General features: G+C 47.0%; 1 protein-coding gene and 1 pseudogene across 2 annotated transcripts; one reads left to right on the forward strand and one right to left on the reverse strand.

Moving 5' to 3' along the window:
- Positions 1-364: 364 nt before the first annotated feature.
- On the forward strand, positions 365-4,350 carry LOC308217981 (secreted Ly-6/uPAR-related protein 1-like; the record flags this gene model as incomplete). Its single annotated transcript, XM_080611489.1, has 3 exons — positions 365-416; positions 3,509-3,628; positions 4,139-4,350. The coding sequence occupies 3 exons, from the start codon at positions 365-367 to the stop codon at positions 4,348-4,350; spliced, it is 384 nt and encodes a 127-aa protein (XP_080467615.1).
- A 12,092-nt stretch (positions 4,351-16,442) lies between these two features.
- Positions 16,443-18,003, reverse strand: LOC308217048 (glutamyl-tRNA(Gln) amidotransferase subunit B, mitochondrial pseudogene; annotated as a pseudogene). Its single transcript has one exon. The product of its transcript is annotated as a glutamyl-tRNA(Gln) amidotransferase subunit B, mitochondrial pseudogene (transcript).
- Positions 18,004-20,642: the final 2,639 nt, after the last annotated feature.

Below are 20,642 nucleotides of genomic sequence, written 5' to 3' on the forward strand. Positions count from 1 at the left end.
CTTGGCTCCTGGAGCCAGACTTGAAGGAACAAACATACCTTGTCACATTCCCCATCCAAGCCCTGGCATGGGGCCATGCCTTGCAGTGCAAGCTGTGTTTTTCCTTTTCCATGGGACCAGCCCCAGGATATAAACCTGAAGAAGAGGTGATGTATGGTAGGAGTTTGCTCACTGCGGTGATGTCACCTCCTTGGGGAACTTGTTCCTCTACAAATCCCAATCCAGACTGGAGCTGAGCTCTCCCCTGGTCACCCCAAGGGAATCCGCCCACAGGACCAACAAGTAGCAGAGGGTGGGAAAACATATAAAGCTCCCCGGGAGCTGCTCTTCTTTACTGTCCTCACTGCACGGATCTGCTCGCAGCATGAAGACACTGCTCTTTGGGCTCCTGCTTGGCCTGGCGTACATGGAGTTGGGTAAGACAGCTGCATGCCCAGTAATGCAGGGACTCCCTTTGGAAATGCCTGGGAAGGGAAGGGAAAGGCATCAATGGTAACCCCCAGGTAGGAGAAATAACTCCTTTAAGTATTTAAGAAGGTCAATGGAGATGGGGAAAAGGGATATGTATTCCTGGTGGGAGGAGCTGTGACGCCTGACTGAGAGCAGTGCACATCGTTTGGACCCATCACCCAACCCTGCTAACACTATACCCTGGGATGCAGGGGACCAACACGCTGCTTTATAAGACTAAGGTGTAAATGACAGCCACAGGGCACAGGGCAGAAAGAGCATGGGCAAGAACTTGAACCAACAGCCTCTACTTAAGCTGCCACTCTGTCGCCTTAGGGACAGGATGAGATATGATCATCCTGAGCTCCTGCCATCCCTGAAACAATCCAGATGAGTGTTGAAAGCTCTGAAAACCAAAGGGTGAGGCTTTAGTATAGATGCGGGTAAGGATATGAGAAATAACTCCAAGGACGTTGGAAAGGTTCATTAAACCACCAGCTCCAAGGTTTTGACTTCTTTCTAGACAGTAGGATATAGGTGGAGATTGGAAATTCCCCTGTGTTTGGGTTCGATCTCTGATAGTCTGGATCTTGAACAAGCTGGCAGCAGGGACTGGTCATTGCTGTGTTCTTACTCCATCTGTTTGTGACCCACTGCAACTGCATCCTTGGCTGGAACAGTCATACTTGGGGTGACACCAACCCAGTGGGTTTTAACCTACAACTCAGAGATCCTCAGGCTGCTTTCATGGGCCTCTGGAATATCTCAAAGGAAATGTAGCCTAGGCAGGATTGAACACCGCCATCCGGAGGCATGGCTTTGTGGATATCACTCTGAGGGCTGCAAGTGGAAGAAGACTGAAAGGCATACACCCTGCAAGTCATTATGCACGGAAGTATGTTGGGTGTCTTCTTCAGGCTGCACTGCTTTTATTAGACCCCCTACCTTCATTCTTCTTTCCACTTGTTGCTAAAGCAAACCCAAGTGCTGGCTGAGGGACAAGCCCTTGGTCAAACCCACATTTCAATGCCTGCTGGTGTTTTCCTACTTTTCAAGGTATTTTACATATTATGTGTTTCTTTTTCTCCTCGTTCTAACCCTTTCCTGGTTTTAATGGGATTACTGAGGAACTGACAGAGCAGGTCTCAAAATGCTTTATCCCTCCACAGGTCTCAAAATGCTTTATGGAAACAGAGAGGCATCATCAGCCGTTGTTTTAGAGTTGAAATGGATGCAGAAATGGCTTTTCTGGGATGATCCAATGTGAGACAGCTGGTCTAGGCACAGCTTTTGCAGCTGAGGAATATGTCTGTGATCAGAAGGCATTGTTGGATAGTGATGAATGCTGAATTATTGGACTCAGATCAAGACACATCACTGTCCTCTTTAATCAGCTCTTCTGTTCTGGTCCTTGTGGGTTTGGGCTTTTCCACTGCAATCTTCCTACAAAACCAGTGTCATCTGAGTGCCCTATCCAAAGCCAGTGAAAGATAAAAGGGCTAAGTATTTTCTCCCTTAAACCTGCTTTTAACTGGAAGTAACTCCCCAGAGCCCATGGCACTGCCCTGCTCATCCATGAAAATGGTGACTTTTGGGAATCAACTCAACCCAAAAGTTGCAGATCAGTTTCTCAGATGCTTTAAGTACTGCTCCGTCCATATGGTGGCTAGTCCTATACACTCACAAGCATCCATATGCTTGTCAGGTTGACAACGTGTTTTCTCTCTCAGTGGCCACTGCATGTCAAAATATATATTACATAAATATATATGTTAAAATATATGTTACATAAATATATATGTTACAAATATATGTTTGCATAAATAGATGTAGCACTATATGTCAAACATATAGTTCTATATATTTTTATATATTCTATATATATATTCTATATGTATAAAACAGCCTCTCATGGTCATTTGGAAGGGATCTATTGAGGTCCTCAGGTCACGTAAATAGGGATGGCTCCATTGCACCAGTTTACAAAGGATATTGTCACAAGAACACCACCACTGCTTAAAAAGACCTTCCTGTGTCTACAAAGAGGGCTAAGAAAGTCTTTGCATCGTGTAGGCTCTATTTCACAGCTGAATCGTCCAAAGGAGGCACTAGGATAAGTAGATGCCCTGAAAACTCTTTCTAAAGGCAAGCGTTCAAACGCCTGCCTTCAGAAATGCTTCTCCTTATCACAAAGTCCCAGAAGTTGCTTTCTAACAGCAGATGGTGCAGAACGGGAACAAGAAACCATCGTCTCTCTGCTATTTTGCCAATAGATGGCAGTGGACACATTTGGGTGGCTCTTTATCTGCTGTGCTGGTTTCTACCAAGGATAGCAAATACTAAACCAGGCTGGTTTCTGTCATCAAGCCACACCAGCACGGCTCTAAACGATATGAACCCTCTCTATTTGCTGGTTGCGGATGGACAGGGCTCATACCGAGGCATCTGAGCAACTGCTGTGATCAATGCTTGCATATGTAAAGTTGTTCCTCTGTCAGCAGACAACCGGCAAGAGCTTTGTAGCATCACCTCTTTTAAAGAGCAGCAGTAGCTCCTGATGAAAGTGGGGGTTTTAGGCCACATGCAGCCCTTTGGATCTCTGAGACAGCTCTGAAATGGAAATTCTGCTTTTGGTTACTCGGTTCTGCAGAAATCCCTATAAACAAGCATGAAGAAGCTGTGCCTGTGGGTGGAGGGATGGGAGCACTGCCAGTCTTTCAGTGCTGGCGAATGCTGCTCTCAACAGAAGGAGTTGTTTTGCTTTGTGTTACAGCATTCCTTAAAGAGGATGCAATAGATCCCTCTAAACCCCTGCTGAACCCTCAAGGTAGTGATCATGCTCAACTCTTGCAACACCATCCTTGACCTTGGGTACTGGGGTATGGTCATTCCCCTCTGACATATCTAAGCTTTGCCATTGCCTCCAGATGTCAGTTTCAGAGACCACTGCATCTTGGTCAAGGGGGGATGAAGCACGGACCATCACGTAGTCCCCACTATAGAGAGAAGCTGTAGACTTGTTGCACCCATCTCAGACCCCTTCTGTTCCTCTCTGCAGCCCAGTCCTTACGATGTTACACATGCAAGGAACCAACGGACATTGCTAAGTGCAAAACAGTCACCCTCTGCCCCCCGAAATCTGTCGTATGCACAACAACGTTGCACTCTGTAGACTCAGGTAAGTTTCAGTGCTTGCTGTAAGTGCACATGCGGAGAGATTATAGAATCCTGGAATGGTTTAGGAGAGAAGGGAGCTTCAAGTGAATCCAGCTCCAACCCCTGCCACGGGCAGGGACACCTTCCACTAGAGCAGCTTGCTCCAAGCCCCTGTGTCCAACCTGGCCTTGAACACTGCCAGGGATGGGGCAGCCACAGCTTCTCTGGGCAAGATGTGCAGGAGCAACTCACCTGAACAAAATAGACAGGGACTTGTGTCCCTTGTCCATGGTGGAATAAACTTGGAAGGAGCAGCAGGGAAGGTAGGAATCAGCAGGGAGAAGTGGAGGACCTATTCCTACAAAGACGATAAAGTCACCTATGGATTAGAGAAGCTCAGTGCCTTATTTGCCTTTATTTATCTATAAACACCTTACTTTTAATTCCCCTCCATTGCACCAAGTCAGTGTTTTTCAATGTCTGCACCTTCCTCTATAATTTCTTTCTCTCTTATCCCATCTGCCTGTTCCAGGTTACCCCTTTTTTGGCAACATCACCGTGACCAGAAACTGTGAGGAGGAATGTGTCTCCTACAACGGGATAGGGGCAAACAAACCCAAGTCATGCTGCTACACCGACCTCTGCACCGACGACAACAGGAGCAGCAATGGGGTGGGACGCAGCTCTGCAGCACTGGGGCTGATGGCCATGGTTGTTGGCACAGTCCTCCAGTGCGCTCTGTAATGCCACAAGTACCCATGTTCCAGCCAAAACACCCTCTCTCTGCCAAGCTGAACTCTTAGATGCCTTGGGAATAACTTTCTTGTGGCTTCACCCATAGGAATAACCTTTGCTGATGTGTGGCTTCACCCATCTTCAGTACTGTGAATTCAAGTGGGTTCAAGCCAAGAGCTTGAGGACCTGGACCTAAACCCCTCAGATCTTCAGTTTCCAGCTGCTAAGCAGATTTTCCTCATCTTTAGCTGTGTCTGGTCCTCAGGACCCACATCTCCCCCTACATATTTCCTCTGTGTGGAGTGTTAGTGGATGAAGAGATGCAGCTCTGCGTAGCAGGATGGACTGGGCAGTGCCATCAAGACTGGTGCATTGGCATCATCCTCACCAGGAGCAGGGGCTGTATGCAACTGGATGTGGACATTGCTTTTTTCCTAGGTCTCCTCAAGCTTCCGCACTACCTGTGCCTATGTACCTCTATTAAATCCCTGTGCACAGCCCTCGAAACCCCCTGAAATCTTCCAGCAGGAGCTTGGCTTATTTTCTTCCCACTTTTGGTGCCACCTCCTGAGTCAGGGCAGCAGATGGGTATTAGTTCTTACTTTACTACCTGCTAAGCAGAGTGTGGCTTCCAATTGCAGAGAGCTGGCACTCAATTCTGTCTACAATAAGCTATGGAATGAGTTCAGAAGGGCTCAGCCTTCATGTATTGAGATGGGTGTATTTCTAGAAAGCCAAACCCCTCAGCATTCCTTCACCTGAGCTCAGGTTGCAATCAGAGCTCCTGGATTCCTCTTACCAGATGTTTTACAGATCATTTCAACCAACTTCTTCTGTTACTCTTCCCCCTTCCCCATCCCTCCACAGCAGGGACACTAGGAAAGGAAAAGCAATGATTATCCCAGACCCTCAACCCTTCAACTCTGCAGAAGCAAACAGCTTTATTCACGCTGGTTAACAGAGCCATTGGGTCCCAGCTGGGATTTGCTTTGCTCTCCCTTGGAGCCATTGTAAGATTGATTTTGATGCCCTCTCTGCTGTAAAACCAGATGGAGTGGAAGCAGATACAAAGGAGCCCAGCTTGTAGCCCTCTCCAGTGGGGAAGAGCCAGTAAATTTGCCATTTGATCTGTTCCTATTGCCAGGGCTCATCCAGAGGAGCAGAAGCAACAGCAGAGTGGAACATGGGCACATCCCATGCACCATCCTTGTGTGTTCATGCCATTCCTGCAACATCCTCTGCAGCCAATCTACTTTTATTCCATTTTCCACTCTGTTTCTGTGAGACATCAGCCAGGAAACCAAAGGAATAAGCAGGAGGGATCTTTGTCTTCATTGCACAGAGGTAATTGTTTTTCCAAGGCCTGTCTCAGTACTATTTGCAAGATAGCTTTGACAGGCCATTGCATTCCTTGGCAGAGGGCCCTCTGCAAGTCTGGGGTCAGGAGAATGTTGAGCCCATTTTGTTCTGGAGGTGAAATGCTCCCTGCTTCACTAAAACAGGCAAAGCATCCCTGAAACCCCCTTGCAATGTTGAGGTCTATGAGGGAAAAATGCCATTGAGAGGGTAATGATTGGAAGTTACTCAAATACTGGTATTACACCCACACTCGCAGGCACAGAGCATTAGCTTCTGCTTCCTGCTCATCTGTTCTCTGTTTCCCTGCTTCCAAAACAGCCTGTGTTTGGCCGGAATAAAACCACCATCACTGCCATCCTTAGATAGAATTGTTAAGGTTGGAAAAGACTTTAAGATCATCTAGTTCCAAATCAAAGCCCCCTTTCTATTCTGGGTTCAAGCTCTGGAGTAAGTCCCCAGTGGCCTTTCCATGCTGGCTGCTAACATGAGCTGAAATTCCAGCATCTATTGCCCATGCAGATGGGGCAGGGTCTGGATTCAGAGGGATGTGGAGGGTGGGGTTTCCTTCTGGGTGAGAGTCTAGCAAATAAAGTTGGATCCTCTGGTTTTTCAGCCTGCAGCATCTTTCTTGTGTGCTCAGCATTCACCCAGGGAGGGAGCACGGGAGGGAGGGCAGGTCCCTGGCTGGTTATACAGCGCAATAAGCAGCACAATACGACACTGGCTATGACACAGACTGCCCTGTGCCAGAGAGGGGAAAAGCTGCAGAAAGGGGCAAGCAATGGAATGTAAAAAAACTCATTGGAAGAGCCAGATTTAAGGCTATTCCTGCTGGAAGAGGAGGGGGAGAAGGGTGGCAGGAACATAAAGCACTGCCCAGTGGCTACAGGAGCTCATGTGGGATGTACACAGGGAGAAGTGGGGTTTTCGCAGTGCAGCTTCTCTTGCAGCAGGCAAAGTTAAAGCAACGGATCTCATCACTGCAAGGCAAGCAGGCAGCCAGGAGCATGCATTCAGGGCCTGCTCTGAGCTGCAAAGACATTGTGATGGGGGACCACTGCCCTACTTGTGTCACTGGTGCTTGCTGTGAGCATCCTGCATCACACTGCAGGTCTCTTTGCCTGTTAATGTGGCTCCATTGCCAGAGCAGCAAGCTTCTACTGTAGCCAAAACAGAGTCTAAGGCAGGCTTTAGCTTCAAAGCACTTGCAATATGTTCCTAGATTAGGCGAGGTGAAAAGCCCTTCACACACAGTGCCAGGGGTACAAAATGTCCTTCTGTATTAGCATTCGTCTGTTCATAGGGTATTAAGACATAAGCCACAAGCCACAGTCATCACTAGGAGCCTTTGCAAAGGTTGGTTTGCTGCTGCTTTGGCGATTGCTTATACTTATTCTTGCTCTTTGGTCCCTAGGAGTTATGCCCAGCAAGCACTATTGCTCCAGCAAATACAGGACACTGCCAGGGGATTCAAAGGAATTGGCAGACTCTTGCATCACTGGGTCGAGTGGACACACAGGGACAAGTTTATATATAGGCTGAATAAAATAGAACAAAGATGTGTCTCCAAAGGGCCATAAAAAGGCTTGAAGCCTCTTGGCCTCGCAAGATGAGGCTTCGCAGCAGGCAGCATCCAGTGCTGCTGTTGCTGTGTCGAAGGATTTTCCCTGCCCCTCTTTGGTTTGCTTTTCCCAGTATTCATTCTATTCACATCCAGAGACTTTATCTTTAGACATGAAGGCAATCCTCATTGTCTTATGCTTTATCTGGCCAAAAACTTGTCTTTTCCATCACCTTCCAGCCCTTTTGCAAGTGCAGGGCAGCCCTAAAGATGTGCAACCCTACGGATGTGCAGCCCTGATCTGCATCACCTGCATTCAGTTGCAAATCTGCAAATGCTTTTGTCCATCTAGAACTTAGATAGGCTAAACTTGGACTTGGCAGTCCTGGGGTACTGGTTTGACTTGATTATCTTAAAGGTCTTTTCCAACCTGGTTGATTCTATGGTTCTATGATTCCAGGGATGTGTTTGCAGACCCATATTGGTAAGGATATTCAAACCGGTACACCCTCTTGAGTCCCACCTCCAGCCATATCAGCATGATATGTCTACCTTGCATGGGTTTTCCTCATGGGCTCCATGAGACTTGAAGGTGAAGTGGACATTCCAATAGATAGTTCCTGGTCTGGAAACAAGGTACACACCCAGCCTTGGCTTGGGCTGGATCAATCCTGATGCTTTGACTTGGGCAAGATTCCCACAAAAGCATCACTGTTGGAGAACAAAGCTGCACAAACAGCATCATTAATACTTAGAGAACTGGGGTTTCCAGAAAGAATCATTTGCAGTTGCTTTCCACAGCAGGACACTCACCACAACATGGGTAGAGCCATGAGGCCCCATCCCTGGCAGTGTTCAATGCCAGGTTTGGAGCAACCTGCTGTAGTGGAAGGTGCCCCTGCCCATGACAGGGGGTTGGAAGTGGTCCCTTCCAACACAGGCTATTCTATGAGTGGTGGTAGTTATGCCGGCATGACTTGATTGCAGGCTGGCTCAAATTCCAAGGTGGAAAACACCAGAAGCTGGTTTACTACTTCATCTGTTTCAAGTTTTATATATTAGAACCACAGAATCAACCAGGCTGGAAAAGACCTTTAAGATCCTCAATTCCAACCCTTACCCCAGCACTGCCAAGTCCACCACTAAACCACGTTATGTCTTCTTTTGGAAGGATAGGGGGCATAAAATCAGTCAGTCCTCTTGGGAGATGAATTAAACCAGATTGGACATGACAGCAAAAGAGACAAGACAAGGGCAGAAATTATTGCAAGACTCCAAGAGAAGAAAAACGAAGAGGGTATTTTTACAGCCCAGACACTTGATGTAAAACAGAGCTCTATGTAATCAAATACAGAAAGAACTTGTAGTTCTTGCTAAAAATACCTATCTCGAACATAAATATACATTAGGGTGTAACTGCAAGGCTTGTGAAGATATCTGCCACTGTCTTATATTTACAGGGAGGGATTTAAATGTTTAATGCTGCACATTCAGAAGAAAGTCACTTCATCTGAAATAGTTATTAATTATAGAACGCACTTGGCAGGGCTGAGGTGCAGCAGGAGTGAAATCATTTTCTATCTCACTCCCAAATTATTTCTCATCTAAAACCTATCATGTGCACCTTTTTATTCCCTCCTTCTTAAAATAGATCTATTTTTCCATATTAGGCCCTGGGTGACTTGGAACGGCTGCTTCTGACATGCTGGCACATCCTCTCTCGGGTATCTTCATTGCTCTCCTACACAACTTTCTCATCCTTAATTCCATAGGAACAAAAATCCAAAGTCTCTTTATTCACTATGGCCCCAGGCCTGAAAAGAAGGAAAATCCCTTAAAAATGAAGTTAAAGGAAACTTTAGTGCCTGAAGTGATATATTGAGGGACAAGGAGGCAAGAACAGCATCGCGGTTGCTATCTCAATTTATCAAAGTCATTTAGGGTCACCTGAACATGAGAGGGATGCTCCATGTAAAAGGATGGGGCAGATGGCTCCTGTGTGCATTAAGTGCCTTCATCCCCATTCCCTGGGGCTCCAGTCTACACTTTGCCATTAGATTTTGAAAGCAGAAGGTGTGTTAATTAATATTTCTGTGCTTCATCTGAGGCTGGTCCGGATCCTGATCCCTTTTCTCCAGCCAACCCCTATTAAGCAGATGGGAATTGTCACACATCATTAGCCCCAGGCACGACTCTGCAGAGCATCTTTAGTACTGAGTGGGCTTTAAGTTTCTGAATGCACTTAGTAAACGCGGGTGATTGTGCCTTGGGGTGAACCAATTCTGCACTAGTTGCTTGTAGGCATATTGCTGAAATCCACAGATCCACAATGGTCAAGGCAAACAAAAGCTATAGCATATGAAATCCATGGTCACAGTCCCAGAAATCTAATCCAGTCATCTGAACAAAAGCACTACAGACTTCCTTTGAGCCAGCAGGGCTCTGAAGGCAAGGGGTGAATACATTTTTCATGTCTTTAGGCCATTCCTTCCCATTGCAAGGACAATTTGATGTGCTCTCAGTCACGTAAGCAATGCACACTAGTACTAAAGCATTGCCAACTCACATATTAACAAACAGCCTTGCTCCTAACTCACTGCTGTTTGAAGCAGTAAAGTTCAATCCACTCTTGCTCACAGCTGTGTTAGGGATGTCATGAGCATCCCTCCATCTCCTTGCAACAGAAACCGCTTTTGCCCAATAATATGGGGATTTGGTACAAAAGACTGCCTGGAAAAGCAGATTGAGTGATGTCAAGGTGCTTGTGTTGATGCATTTCATAGAATCATAGAATGGTTTGGGTTGGAAGGGACCTTCAAAGATCATCTAGTCCAGCCCTCCTGCAATAAGCAGGGGCATCTTCAACTAGATTTGCTTCTGCAGTACCTTTGGACATGCAAGGAGCAAGGTGAGGAGCACCCCAATGCCTGGGAGAGGTTTTGCACCTTCTCTCAGCCCTGCTGCTATGCACACACCTTCGCTGCTCGGCTGCTTGCCCAGACGAGGCACAAACACAGGCTGAGGCACAACATTTTCCACTTGCCTACGTGAAAACCCTGGGGGTGGGTGGAACTTTGCCAGTCGAAACTCTCCCCTCAGGCAGTGGCAGGTTTTCAGAGGGTGGTTGTGAAGCAGTAGCAGTGATAGAATCATAGAACCATTGAATGGTTTGGGTTGGAAAGGGCCTTAAGATCAGCCAGTTCCAACCCCCCCTGCCATGGGCAGGGACACCTCACACTAAACCATGGCACCCAAGGCTCTGTCCAACCTGGCCTTGAACACTGCCAGGGATGGGGCATTCACCACTTCTCTGGGCACCCTGTGCCAGCGCCTCAGCACCCTCACAGTAAAGAACTTCCTCTTTATCTCCAACTGGAACTTCCCCTGTTTCAGTCTGAACCCATCACCCCTTGTCCTGTCACTGCAGTCCCTGATGAAGAGTCCCTCCCCAGCATCCTTGTAGGCCCCCTTCAGACACTGGAAGCTGCTCTGAGGTCTCCACGCAGCTTCTCTTCTCCAGGCTGAACAGCCCCAATGTTCTCAGCCTGGCTCCATACAGGAGGTGCTCCAGCCCCTGCTCATCCTCGTGGCCTCCTCTGGACTTGCTCCAACAGCTCCGTGTCCTTCTTACGTTGAGGACATCAGAACTGCACCCAGTGCTGCAAATGGAGTCAAGATGAAAGATGCTTTCAGAGGGATGTGCCACTGTTCTCAGTGAGGAGCACCAGCCCACAGCAGGCAGCGGGGTCTGGGTTCCTGGTGGCACCAGGACTTCTCATTAGCAATTAGCTCTTCATCTTGGATCCTCTGAAGCCTTAAAAAGGGCTGAGCTGTCTTCAGTCCCAGTGAAGGCTTCAGTAAAGTCTCTTCCATCTGTATATCTCTTTTCCTGAAACCCAAAGGGACTTCACAAACTCTTGCCATGCAACGAATTCAAACCAACCAATACGTTGTTACCTGCGTATGTACCAACCCACGATCAGATGAGCCGTGTCCTTATAAAACTGGGCTAAAAACAAGCCTGAATTTGTTTTCCATCTTTCCTGGCTGCTGCCAATCTCCTGGCTCTGGGGAGAGACGACACAGGGGAAGACGTGTTTTTAGTGTGAAGGCAGCTGTCAGTGTATTTGGGGATGGCATCCAGATCTGAAATAGAAACAAACACCCAGGAGGTGGTGATAGACTCTGACGCACTTACAGAGGAGGAGGAAAGCTGTTCTGGTGAGGAGAGGACAGTTAATAGCAAGACATCTGATTTCAGCCCCAGAAAATAAGGGGGTTTAAACTATCAGCCACCAGCTTGGGAAACAGGTCTTTGCCTTTGGGGAATGCAAAAAGGAGATTATTGAGGTTTTACCTGCTGGTGTCCTTAGATCATGATAGCACTTTCTATAAGCTTATTTTTGCAGAGATGTCACGGGCTGGTTGGGGTTCCTCATGCATAGCAAGCAAGTCTAGGTGACTCAGGGGGCTTTTACTGCTAGCCTCAATGAGCACATGCAAAAGATCTCCTCAGCTTATAAGGTGTCAACCTTTATCCTTACTTCTTCTTATCACTTCTATAAAGAGAAAACTCTGTCTGAAGTATAGCATCTGCTTTTGGAAGATCAGGTCTCCAAGCACATTGGTTTTCATTATTTGTGACCGTGTCAGCTTCAAGCCATGATTATCTTGCGTTATCCAAGCTATATGCAAGATCTCATCAGCTAGAAGGCCATCACAATAAGGCTCCTTAGGGGATCTGTTGTTTCAGTGGTCTCCTGGGGCATGGTTGGATTGGATAAAAGAGCTGAGAAGGGTTTTATTTAGGCATTCTGTGAGCTACATTACCCTTTTATGAAAGCAGTTCACGAATCCTTATCCAATGGGAAAACACAGATGAGAGTCTGTCATCGATGGGCTTTGCTCGGAAGAGAAGAAGCAGCAGTACAAGTTATGGATATAAAACACTGAGTAAATGTGACAGTGGTTTGACAAGATTTGATGGCAAGGTATACTTGAGTATTTACTGCATAGAGCACAGGGTTAGACAAAACTACCAGGGACACCCTCCCATTGAGTCATGATGTTCAGAAAGGATTCCCTTGTGTTCTAAACTCCTCAGAGAGCACTCTAGGTGTGGCTAGATCCACACTTAGTCACACACTTGTTCAACGGTTTATGTCTGAAGGATAAACCTGTCTAACAGGGTTCTCAGAGAAGCTGTGGCTGCCCCATCCCTGGCAGTGCTCAAGGCCAGGTTGGAAGGGGCTTGGAACAACCTGCTGTAGTGGAAGGTGTCCCTGCCCGTAGCAGGGGTTTGGAACTGGAGGAGCTTTAAGGTCCCTTCCAAACCATTCTATGATTCCATGAAAGAGGTTTCATAACTTGGAAAGGAGGAGCAAGGGGCGCAGAAGGCAGCATCTCTGCTTACTTTAGATTTGTTTTTATCATGTATCAAACCTTTATATACAACATAATTATAAGTAATAAACATATTAGAGACAGCAAAACAACACTTAGGTGAATCATAAAATTAAACACTCTTGTTGCTGTTGGTTACCATCCAAGAAATTTCTCACTAGTGGTGTTCACCATTCTTTTTAACTCTTTCCAAGATACAGTGTATGTCTTCAGTATCATGATGAAAGGTGATTAGAGTCTTGTGTCCACTGTTTCAGATATGTTCTAGCAGTTGATGTGGGTCATTGTGTCATAGTAGTTTCCTCTCCAATTTAAGATTTGTTCTGATGGGGGTAGGCAATAAGTCTTGACTCGATTATATTGTGAGAACTGATAAGATGCAAAAGCTGAGTAATTAAAGTTGCATCCGAAACCTTTAGTAAAGTTACAAACGCAGATATTTGAGTAATTGCTTGTATCTATGGTAATTTTATCTACACATATAAAATCACAAACACTTCTCATACAAACACATCCTTTTTCAATGTATATACATACCGGTATATTTTCACTGGTGTCATCAGGATGTATTTCAAAATGACAACTCATTCAGTGTCAAGACAAATGTCTTGAGCTTTAATGATGCTACTCTTACAAATAAATCCTTGTTCCTGTACAATGCGTGTTAACATCAATAGTTCATTATTTGTTTCCATTCTGTTGGGCCCCTCTGTGTTCTAATGGATACAGCACAGCTCTGTTGTGGTTTAAACCTAACACAATAGTTGCGTATATGGTATGAATCAAAGCATAACATACCGTTAAGACAAAAGCTGTGGCCTTATTGTTGATGGGGTCATAAGTGAAATAGACTAAATACAACAAAGAGAGTCTCACTGGAGTCCTCTTGTGCCAGTTATCTTGAATGAGGCAGAGAAAGCAAGTGCTTTTCATCAAATGGGAAAGGGGGATGAGCAGGCATTTCTGTCACCTACCAAGGGCACACGTGTGAGAACCTGCTCTCCATAGGCAGCACAAGGATGCATACACAGGGATGAGCTTCAGCTTTTAGGGCCCCTTGTAAAAGCCCTCTAAAAGGCCTTAGAAAATCATTGATAAACATATAGCATTTCTTTCACATGTAATAAAATGCAGCTGTTCACAGGCTGTTGCTTCAACCAGCTGCAAAGTCTGTGGGAAAGAAATACCAAGTGTGTGCAGTCAAGCACTAACTTAACATCAGGTGGCAATCTTTTGGTTGCACAAGTGCGTCTAACCCCCATAGAGAATGCTGAGTCACTTGGTAAATAGTGGCAAAGCAGAAATGGATCTTCATGCACTGAAGTTTCTTATGTTTTGTCTGGAAATGTCTCTTTGGTAGCAGTGTAGAGTATTTAGGGGGAAGGAAAAGGAGAAGGGGAAAAGGGAAGGAGAATGGGAAAGGGGAAGGAGAATGGGAAAGGGGAAGGGGAAGGAGAAGGGGAATGGGAAAGGGAAAAGAGAAGGGGAAAATTAAAGGAGAAGGGGAAAGGGAAAGGAGAAAGTGAAAGGAGAAGGGGAAAGTGAAAGGAGAAGGAGAAATGGGAAGGAAAGAGGAAATGGGAGGGAAAGGTGGAGAGGAGAGGAGAGGAGAGGAGAGGAGAGGAGAGGAGAGGAGAGGAGAGGAGAGGAGAGGAGAGGAGAGGAGAGGAGAGGAGAGGAGAGGAGAGGAGAGGAGAGGAGAGGAGAGGAGAGGAGAGGAGAGGAGAGAGATAAAGAAGAGAAGAGAGAGGAGAGGAGAGGAGAGGAGAGGAGAGGAGAGGAGAGGAGAGGAGAGGAGAGGAGAGGAGAGGAGAGGAGAGGAGAGGAGAGGAGAGGAGAGGAGAGGAGAGGAGAGGAGAGGAGAGAGATAAAGAAGAGAAGAGAGAGAAGAGGAGAAGAGAAGAGAGAAAAGAGAAAAGAGAAGAGAAGAGAAGAGAAGAGAAGAGAAGAGAAGAGAAGAGAAGAGAAGAGAAGAGAAGAGAAGAGAAGAGAAGAGAAGAGAAGAGAAGCAGTCTAAGCTGAGGTGTTTAACTCCTCTTTCATGTTTTTGAGGTCTTTTATTCAGACTCTCCCTTCTCTCCCTGGCCCCATGCATGTTTCCATGCAACCCACCAACCTGTAGAGCTCAGCCATCCTCCACCCCACCATCAGCCTGCTGGCTCCCCTATCCTGCAGTGCTCAAGGAAGGACAAGGATGCTCTCTTCAAGCTGAGAAATCACAGAGACCTGGGCCAGCCTGGTCGGATCCATCCCACAGAGGGTACACCCATCTCCCAGCCTCTGAAGCATGGTCCCAATAGTGTTTGGGCTTGGAGATATGAGGGAGTTGGCGTGTGTTTTGGAAAGCCCAGGCCAGCAGGAGCACATATATGTGGGACTCTACGCGTGGGTAGATGGATGTGCCTGTGTACTTGTTTCTCCCTAGTTGCTCAATAACCTCACCTGTTTACATTGGCATGTTCTTGACACCCCTGGAGGCCAAGGGAGAGTTAATGGGTTTTATGGCATCCTGTAATCATGCAGAACCTGAAACAACATGTGACAATGTGATTGTTTTATTATATAATCATAGAATCAGAGAATAGTTAGGGTTGCAAAGGACCTTAAGATCATCCAGTTCCAACCCCCCTGCCATAGGCACGGACACCCCACACTAAACCATGCCACCCAAGGCCTCATCCAGCCTGGCCTTGAACACCGCCAATGATGGAGCATTCACGACTTCCCTGGGCAACCCATTCCAGTGCCTCCTCACCACCACCCTCACAGTAAAGAATTTCTTCCTTAGATCCAATCTAAACTTCCCCTGTTTAAGTTTGAACCCGTTACCCCTTGTCCTGTCACTACAGTCCCTGATGAATAGTCCATCCCCAGCATCCTTGTAGGCCCCCTTCAGACACTGGAAGCTGCTCTGAGGTCTCCACGCAGCCTTCTCTTCTCCAGGCCGAACAGCCCCAACTTTCTCAGCCTGTCTCCATACGGGAGGTGCTCCAGCCCCTGATCATCCTCGTGGCCTCCTCTGGACTTGTTCCAACAGTTCCATGTCCTTCTTATGTTGAGGACACCAGAACTGCACACAATGCTCCAAGTGAGGTCTCCCGAGAGCAGAGTAGAGGGGCAGGATCACCTCCTTCGACCTGCTGGTCACGTTCCTCTTGATGCAGCCCAGGATACGGTTGCTTTCTGGGCTGCGAGCGCACACTGCAGCCGGCTCATGTTCATTTTCTCATCGACCAACACCCCCAAGTCCTTCTCTGCAGGGCTGCTCTGAATCTCTTCTCTGCCCAACCTGTAGCTGTGCCTGGGATTGCTCCGACCCAGGTGTAGGACCTTGCACTTGGCATGGTTAATTTTAAAAAAAAATTATTTTTTTTTTCCAAGTTGACACTTGATTTATTACAAAACTAACCAATACAGCTTCAGCTCCCTACATACTCAGGGGCACTCTGGAAACTTGTTTCCCATAGCTGTGAGGAAATCATATCTCTGAAGGCCACACTGATGCTAGGGAGATGAATCTGTATCGCCTCCTGGTGTTCTCTTTCTCATCTGCCTTTGGCTGTTGCACCCACAGAAGACTGGGCCAGGCCACGCCACGGTGCTACTTGAAGTATAAGCAGCCATCCTGATGCTAACAAGAGGAGGCACCGAAGTTCATTTGCAGGGAACCAGATAGAATGAAGCGCATGTCTTGTGTAGACGCTGGCATGGGTTTTCCCTCTTGTGGCTACCCTAACAGCTTCTTCTCTAACAGTTACTTTACCAGAACAGGATTGGATCATCCTTGGGTTTTCCTTTGTACCAGGCCAATTAACTTGTTCAGAACTTTGTGATTTCCTGCCTTGATTGCCATAACCTCATTTTCTTGTCCATCAGTCACCGCCTGGCAGATCTGTTCAAGTGCTTCTTGATCCTTTATCAGTTCAAGTTTCATTTCTTTAACAATTTCAAGAGGAGTCTTTCCTTCTCCTTTCCACAATTCCACAAGCACCTGCTTGGCTGCTGTAGAAGAAATTTCCTTTTTTTCTAGAAGGTTCAGAAGGTCAGCTAGGATAGAAGAACTGACAGGGCTTTCCTTTACTGTAAGGGAATGTTGGTTCAAATAACTGAGCAGGTCATTTAGAATCCAGCCGATCACTTTCTTTGGCTTCATCTGGGTATGTTTTACCACATTTTCAAAGAATTCTGTTATTCCATCTTCATTCAATAAGGTGAAGCTGTGTTCAGGAAGAATCCCATACTGTACAGCAAGCTTTGCTCTCTTCACGCTGGGGAGGTCAGGCAGTCTGTCATGAATCCAATCAATATTTACCACTTGCTGATGGTTCATATTAGCTGGCAAAGATTTTGTATCATACAGAATCAATGGAGGAAGGTTTGGCTCTGGCATGAAGCGGTAATCCTGTTTTCCTTCTTTGTCTCTCATTGTACAGTGCACCCAAGCTTGGAATCAAAGGCTCTTGTTTCATTTAGAATTGTTCTTCCATTTTCAAGTTCTTCAATTTACCTTTATATTTCATAGTCTACTGCTTTTGCCAGAATCGTGTGCTATTGATATTCTTCACTTCAGTCCTCACTCCGTAAGGCTCTCCAGGGTGATGCACAGAAACACTGGCATCCACTCTCAGCTGACCCTCTGCCATGACTGCATGGCTGCTCCCAAGTGTTTGAAGAATGAGCTGAAGCTCTCTGACTGCTGCAGCTGCTTCTTCTCCACGGCACATATCAGGCTCCATGACAACCTCCATGAGGCCGACTCAAGCTCTATTCAAGTCAACAAGAGTCTGGCTCTGTGTGTCATCATGAAGCCTCTTCCCACTGTCTTGCTCCAACTGAATTCGCTTAATCCTCACAGTTTTGGTTACCATCTGGCTCATTTTGTTGTCTGTGCAGAGACTGTATGACAAAGTTCCATTCACCGCAATAGGAACTCTTTGCTGAGTGATCTGATAGCCAGCAGGCAGATCTGCATAGGAATAGTGTTTTCTGTCAAACAAGGACCTCTTGTTTATGCTGCAATTGAGTGCCAGGCCCGTCATCACCGCTGCTTCTACACATCTTCCATTGATAATAGGTAAAGTTCCTGATAAAGAAGCATCAAAGAAAGATACCACAGAGTTAGGAGGTGCTGCAAACTGGACTTGGGACCCAGAGAAGAGTTTTGAGTGAGAACTGATCAATGCATGAATTTCCAGACCAACAACTGGTACCCATGGAGCGAGACCGCTCTTCCCTCGCGCTACCGGCAACAGCGCGCTGCCCGCTGGGGTCGGAACCTCCAGCCCAACGCTGCCACACCTGATGCCAAACCCCACCGCACCCCGGACCGCCACAGCCATTTTGCTTTCTCCCCTCTGAGGGTCTTTCGCAGCCACCCCTGGGAAATGTTGAGGAGGATTAGGTGCATCTAAGTTTAATGAGGCCTTTAGGAGTCTGTACTCAGGCACCAGCTAGCTGCCAAGCACTACATGCATTCAAGTCCCTAGAAGTTTGCAGCTGATTGTCTCCAAGATCCTCAGGATCCTCACGCTTTGTTTCTGGGGAGAAGTGACATTGTCACCCTATCCCAGCCCCAGCATTCAGGCAGAAAGATGCCAGGAAATGCCTCTGCCATGTACTAGATTGCACACAGTCCCAAGGGGCTGGCCATGTCACGCAGAATAATAGAATGGTTTGGTTTGGAAGGGACCTTAAAGCTCCTCCAGCTCCAACCCCTGCCATGGGCAGGGACACCTTCCACTGGAGCAGCTTGCTCCAAGCCCCTGTGTCCAACCTGGCCTTGAGCACTGCCAGGGATGGGGCAGCCACAGCTTCTCTGGGCACCCTGGGCCAGCGCCTCAGCACCCTCACAGGGAAGAGCTTCTGCCTGAGAGCTCATCTCAGTCTCCCCTCTGGCAGGTTCAAGCCATTCCCCTTGGCCTGTCCCTACAGGCCCTTGTCCCAAGCCCCTCTCCAGGTTTCCTGCAGCCCCTTTAGGCACTGGAGCTGCTCTAAGGTCTCCCCTTCAGGAGCCTTCTCTTGTCCAGGCTGACCCAGCCCAGCTCTCTCAGCCTGGCTCCAGAGCAGAGCTGCTCCAGCCCTCGCAGCTCCAGCAGTGGGTGGCAGCAGATTGCTGTATGGGTGGCACTACCCCCTCTGCAGCCCAGGCAGGTCCAGCACGGAGTGGGATCATCTATATCCTGATCAAAGGAGAAGGCATAGAGCTAAAGTTCTCCTGTTCCTCATTTCATAGCATCACTTCTCTCCTTGAAACTCAGTATCTGCCAAGCTCTGGGACAAATCTTGTTATGAGTGTAGGTCTGGGAAGATGCAGCAGTTAGTCACCGCTGAAGTAAACAGCTTTTAAAGCAAACCAGGTCTATACCTGAGCTCTGGAAATGCAGCTCTGTTATTTCCAATGTTTTCCTTCTTTCCTCACAAGGTTTTATTCCACTCTATTTTTGGTTCCGAGATGTAGGTTTCCATTATAAATAGCTGCATATTCTACTTCAGTCTGATAACTAGGACAAAGATGCGCTGGGCATCCACACTTGATTCTGGGGGATGAAGACTGCAGCATTTCCTGCCAAGATTCAGGTTTTCCATGAGATCCTTCTCTTAGGAAATGTAACACCTTTGCATCTGGAAAGCGTCCTGTACTCCCAGGCTATAAATCAAATGGGAGCACTGGGAAGGATCCATTGCCAAGCCAACAAATCCTAGAAACAAGGCTTTGAAGCTCTATAGCAACTTTCCCTCTGAGGAGCTCAGAGACTGAATTTAGACACAGAAACTTCAGCATCAAAGCTGGGTGATACATATTCTTCTCATTTCATAGTCAGAGAAACTGTGAGAAGCCTGAGCATCCTCGTATGTGACACTGAACCAAAGCCCTTTGCAAAAGAGAAGAAATAGGCTCTGTGTGGTTTGTGAACAGTTTTAAATGACTAATTATTCCAGAGAAAATCAGAAGCAGGTTGCAAACATGTCCCAGTGAACAGAAACAGTCCTGTTTGCAAGAAATAGTGTTATAATTAGGGAGAACCGATTGTGCAGGGCAACTCTGAAGGATGGCTCAGCTCCCACCCCACCCTCATCCTGCTGTAGGCTGGGGAAAGTCTCTCAACCTGTATAATATATGTGGGCTTTGGCTCAGGACTTCAATCTACATGTTTCCAAGCTGTTGGTACAAATAGTAGTTTGTGCAGCTGCATTTAGGAACGGAAGCAATAGATCTGTTCTCTCATGGGGTCTGCTCATGTGTGAAATAACAGCATCCAGTGAAGAGCAGCTGGGTTGGCTCCCAAACCAGCCCTGCTTTGCCCAAGGGGTTGGACCACAGGCTCCAGAGCTCCCTTCCAACCTCATTTATATAATTCCCAATGTGGATCCATACCCAGGAGAAACTCCTTTACTGCTTTACCCTCAACATGCCTTTCATTATACACCAGTTGCTGTCACTACCAGCTGAATGTCTCTTTAAATTGAGACCCAAGTCTCAAATCTCCCTCTTCAGAGGACTACAGAGCAGTAGCTGTGCTGTACCCAAGTCAAGTCCTTGGCAGTTTGTTTGCGAAGGGGAAGGTGAAGTTGCCATAGGAAGCACGGATTTGCATTGACTAATGACACAGCCTTACCTTTAAGGGCATGAGTCATATTTACACAGCCATTAAGGGGAAGATGATAATCTCGTTATATAACCCTGGGTATTCTTCTCTGGTTGAAATAAGTCATCTAGATTGGGTTTAAAAATAAGCTTTCAAAAGAGCTTCCTGGGTTTTACAAGTGTACATAACTGCTTCCCTGGCTTATGCACACGAGCAGCAATGCTTGTCTGCAACTGAGGCACTCACTCCGAGTGCAACTATCCAGGATTTTCTGATTCAGGAGCATAAGGTAGCTGCATTGGGAAGGGGGGTCTCTCCAGGCTTGATCATGGAATCAGCCATGGAATCATGGAATGGTTTGGGTTGGAAAGGACCTTAAGATCATCCAGTTA

Source organism: Psittacula echo (genome assembly GCF_963264785.1).
Source record: "Psittacula echo genome assembly, chromosome: 2".
Taxonomy (NCBI): domain Eukaryota; kingdom Metazoa; phylum Chordata; class Aves; order Psittaciformes; family Psittacidae; genus Psittacula; species Psittacula echo.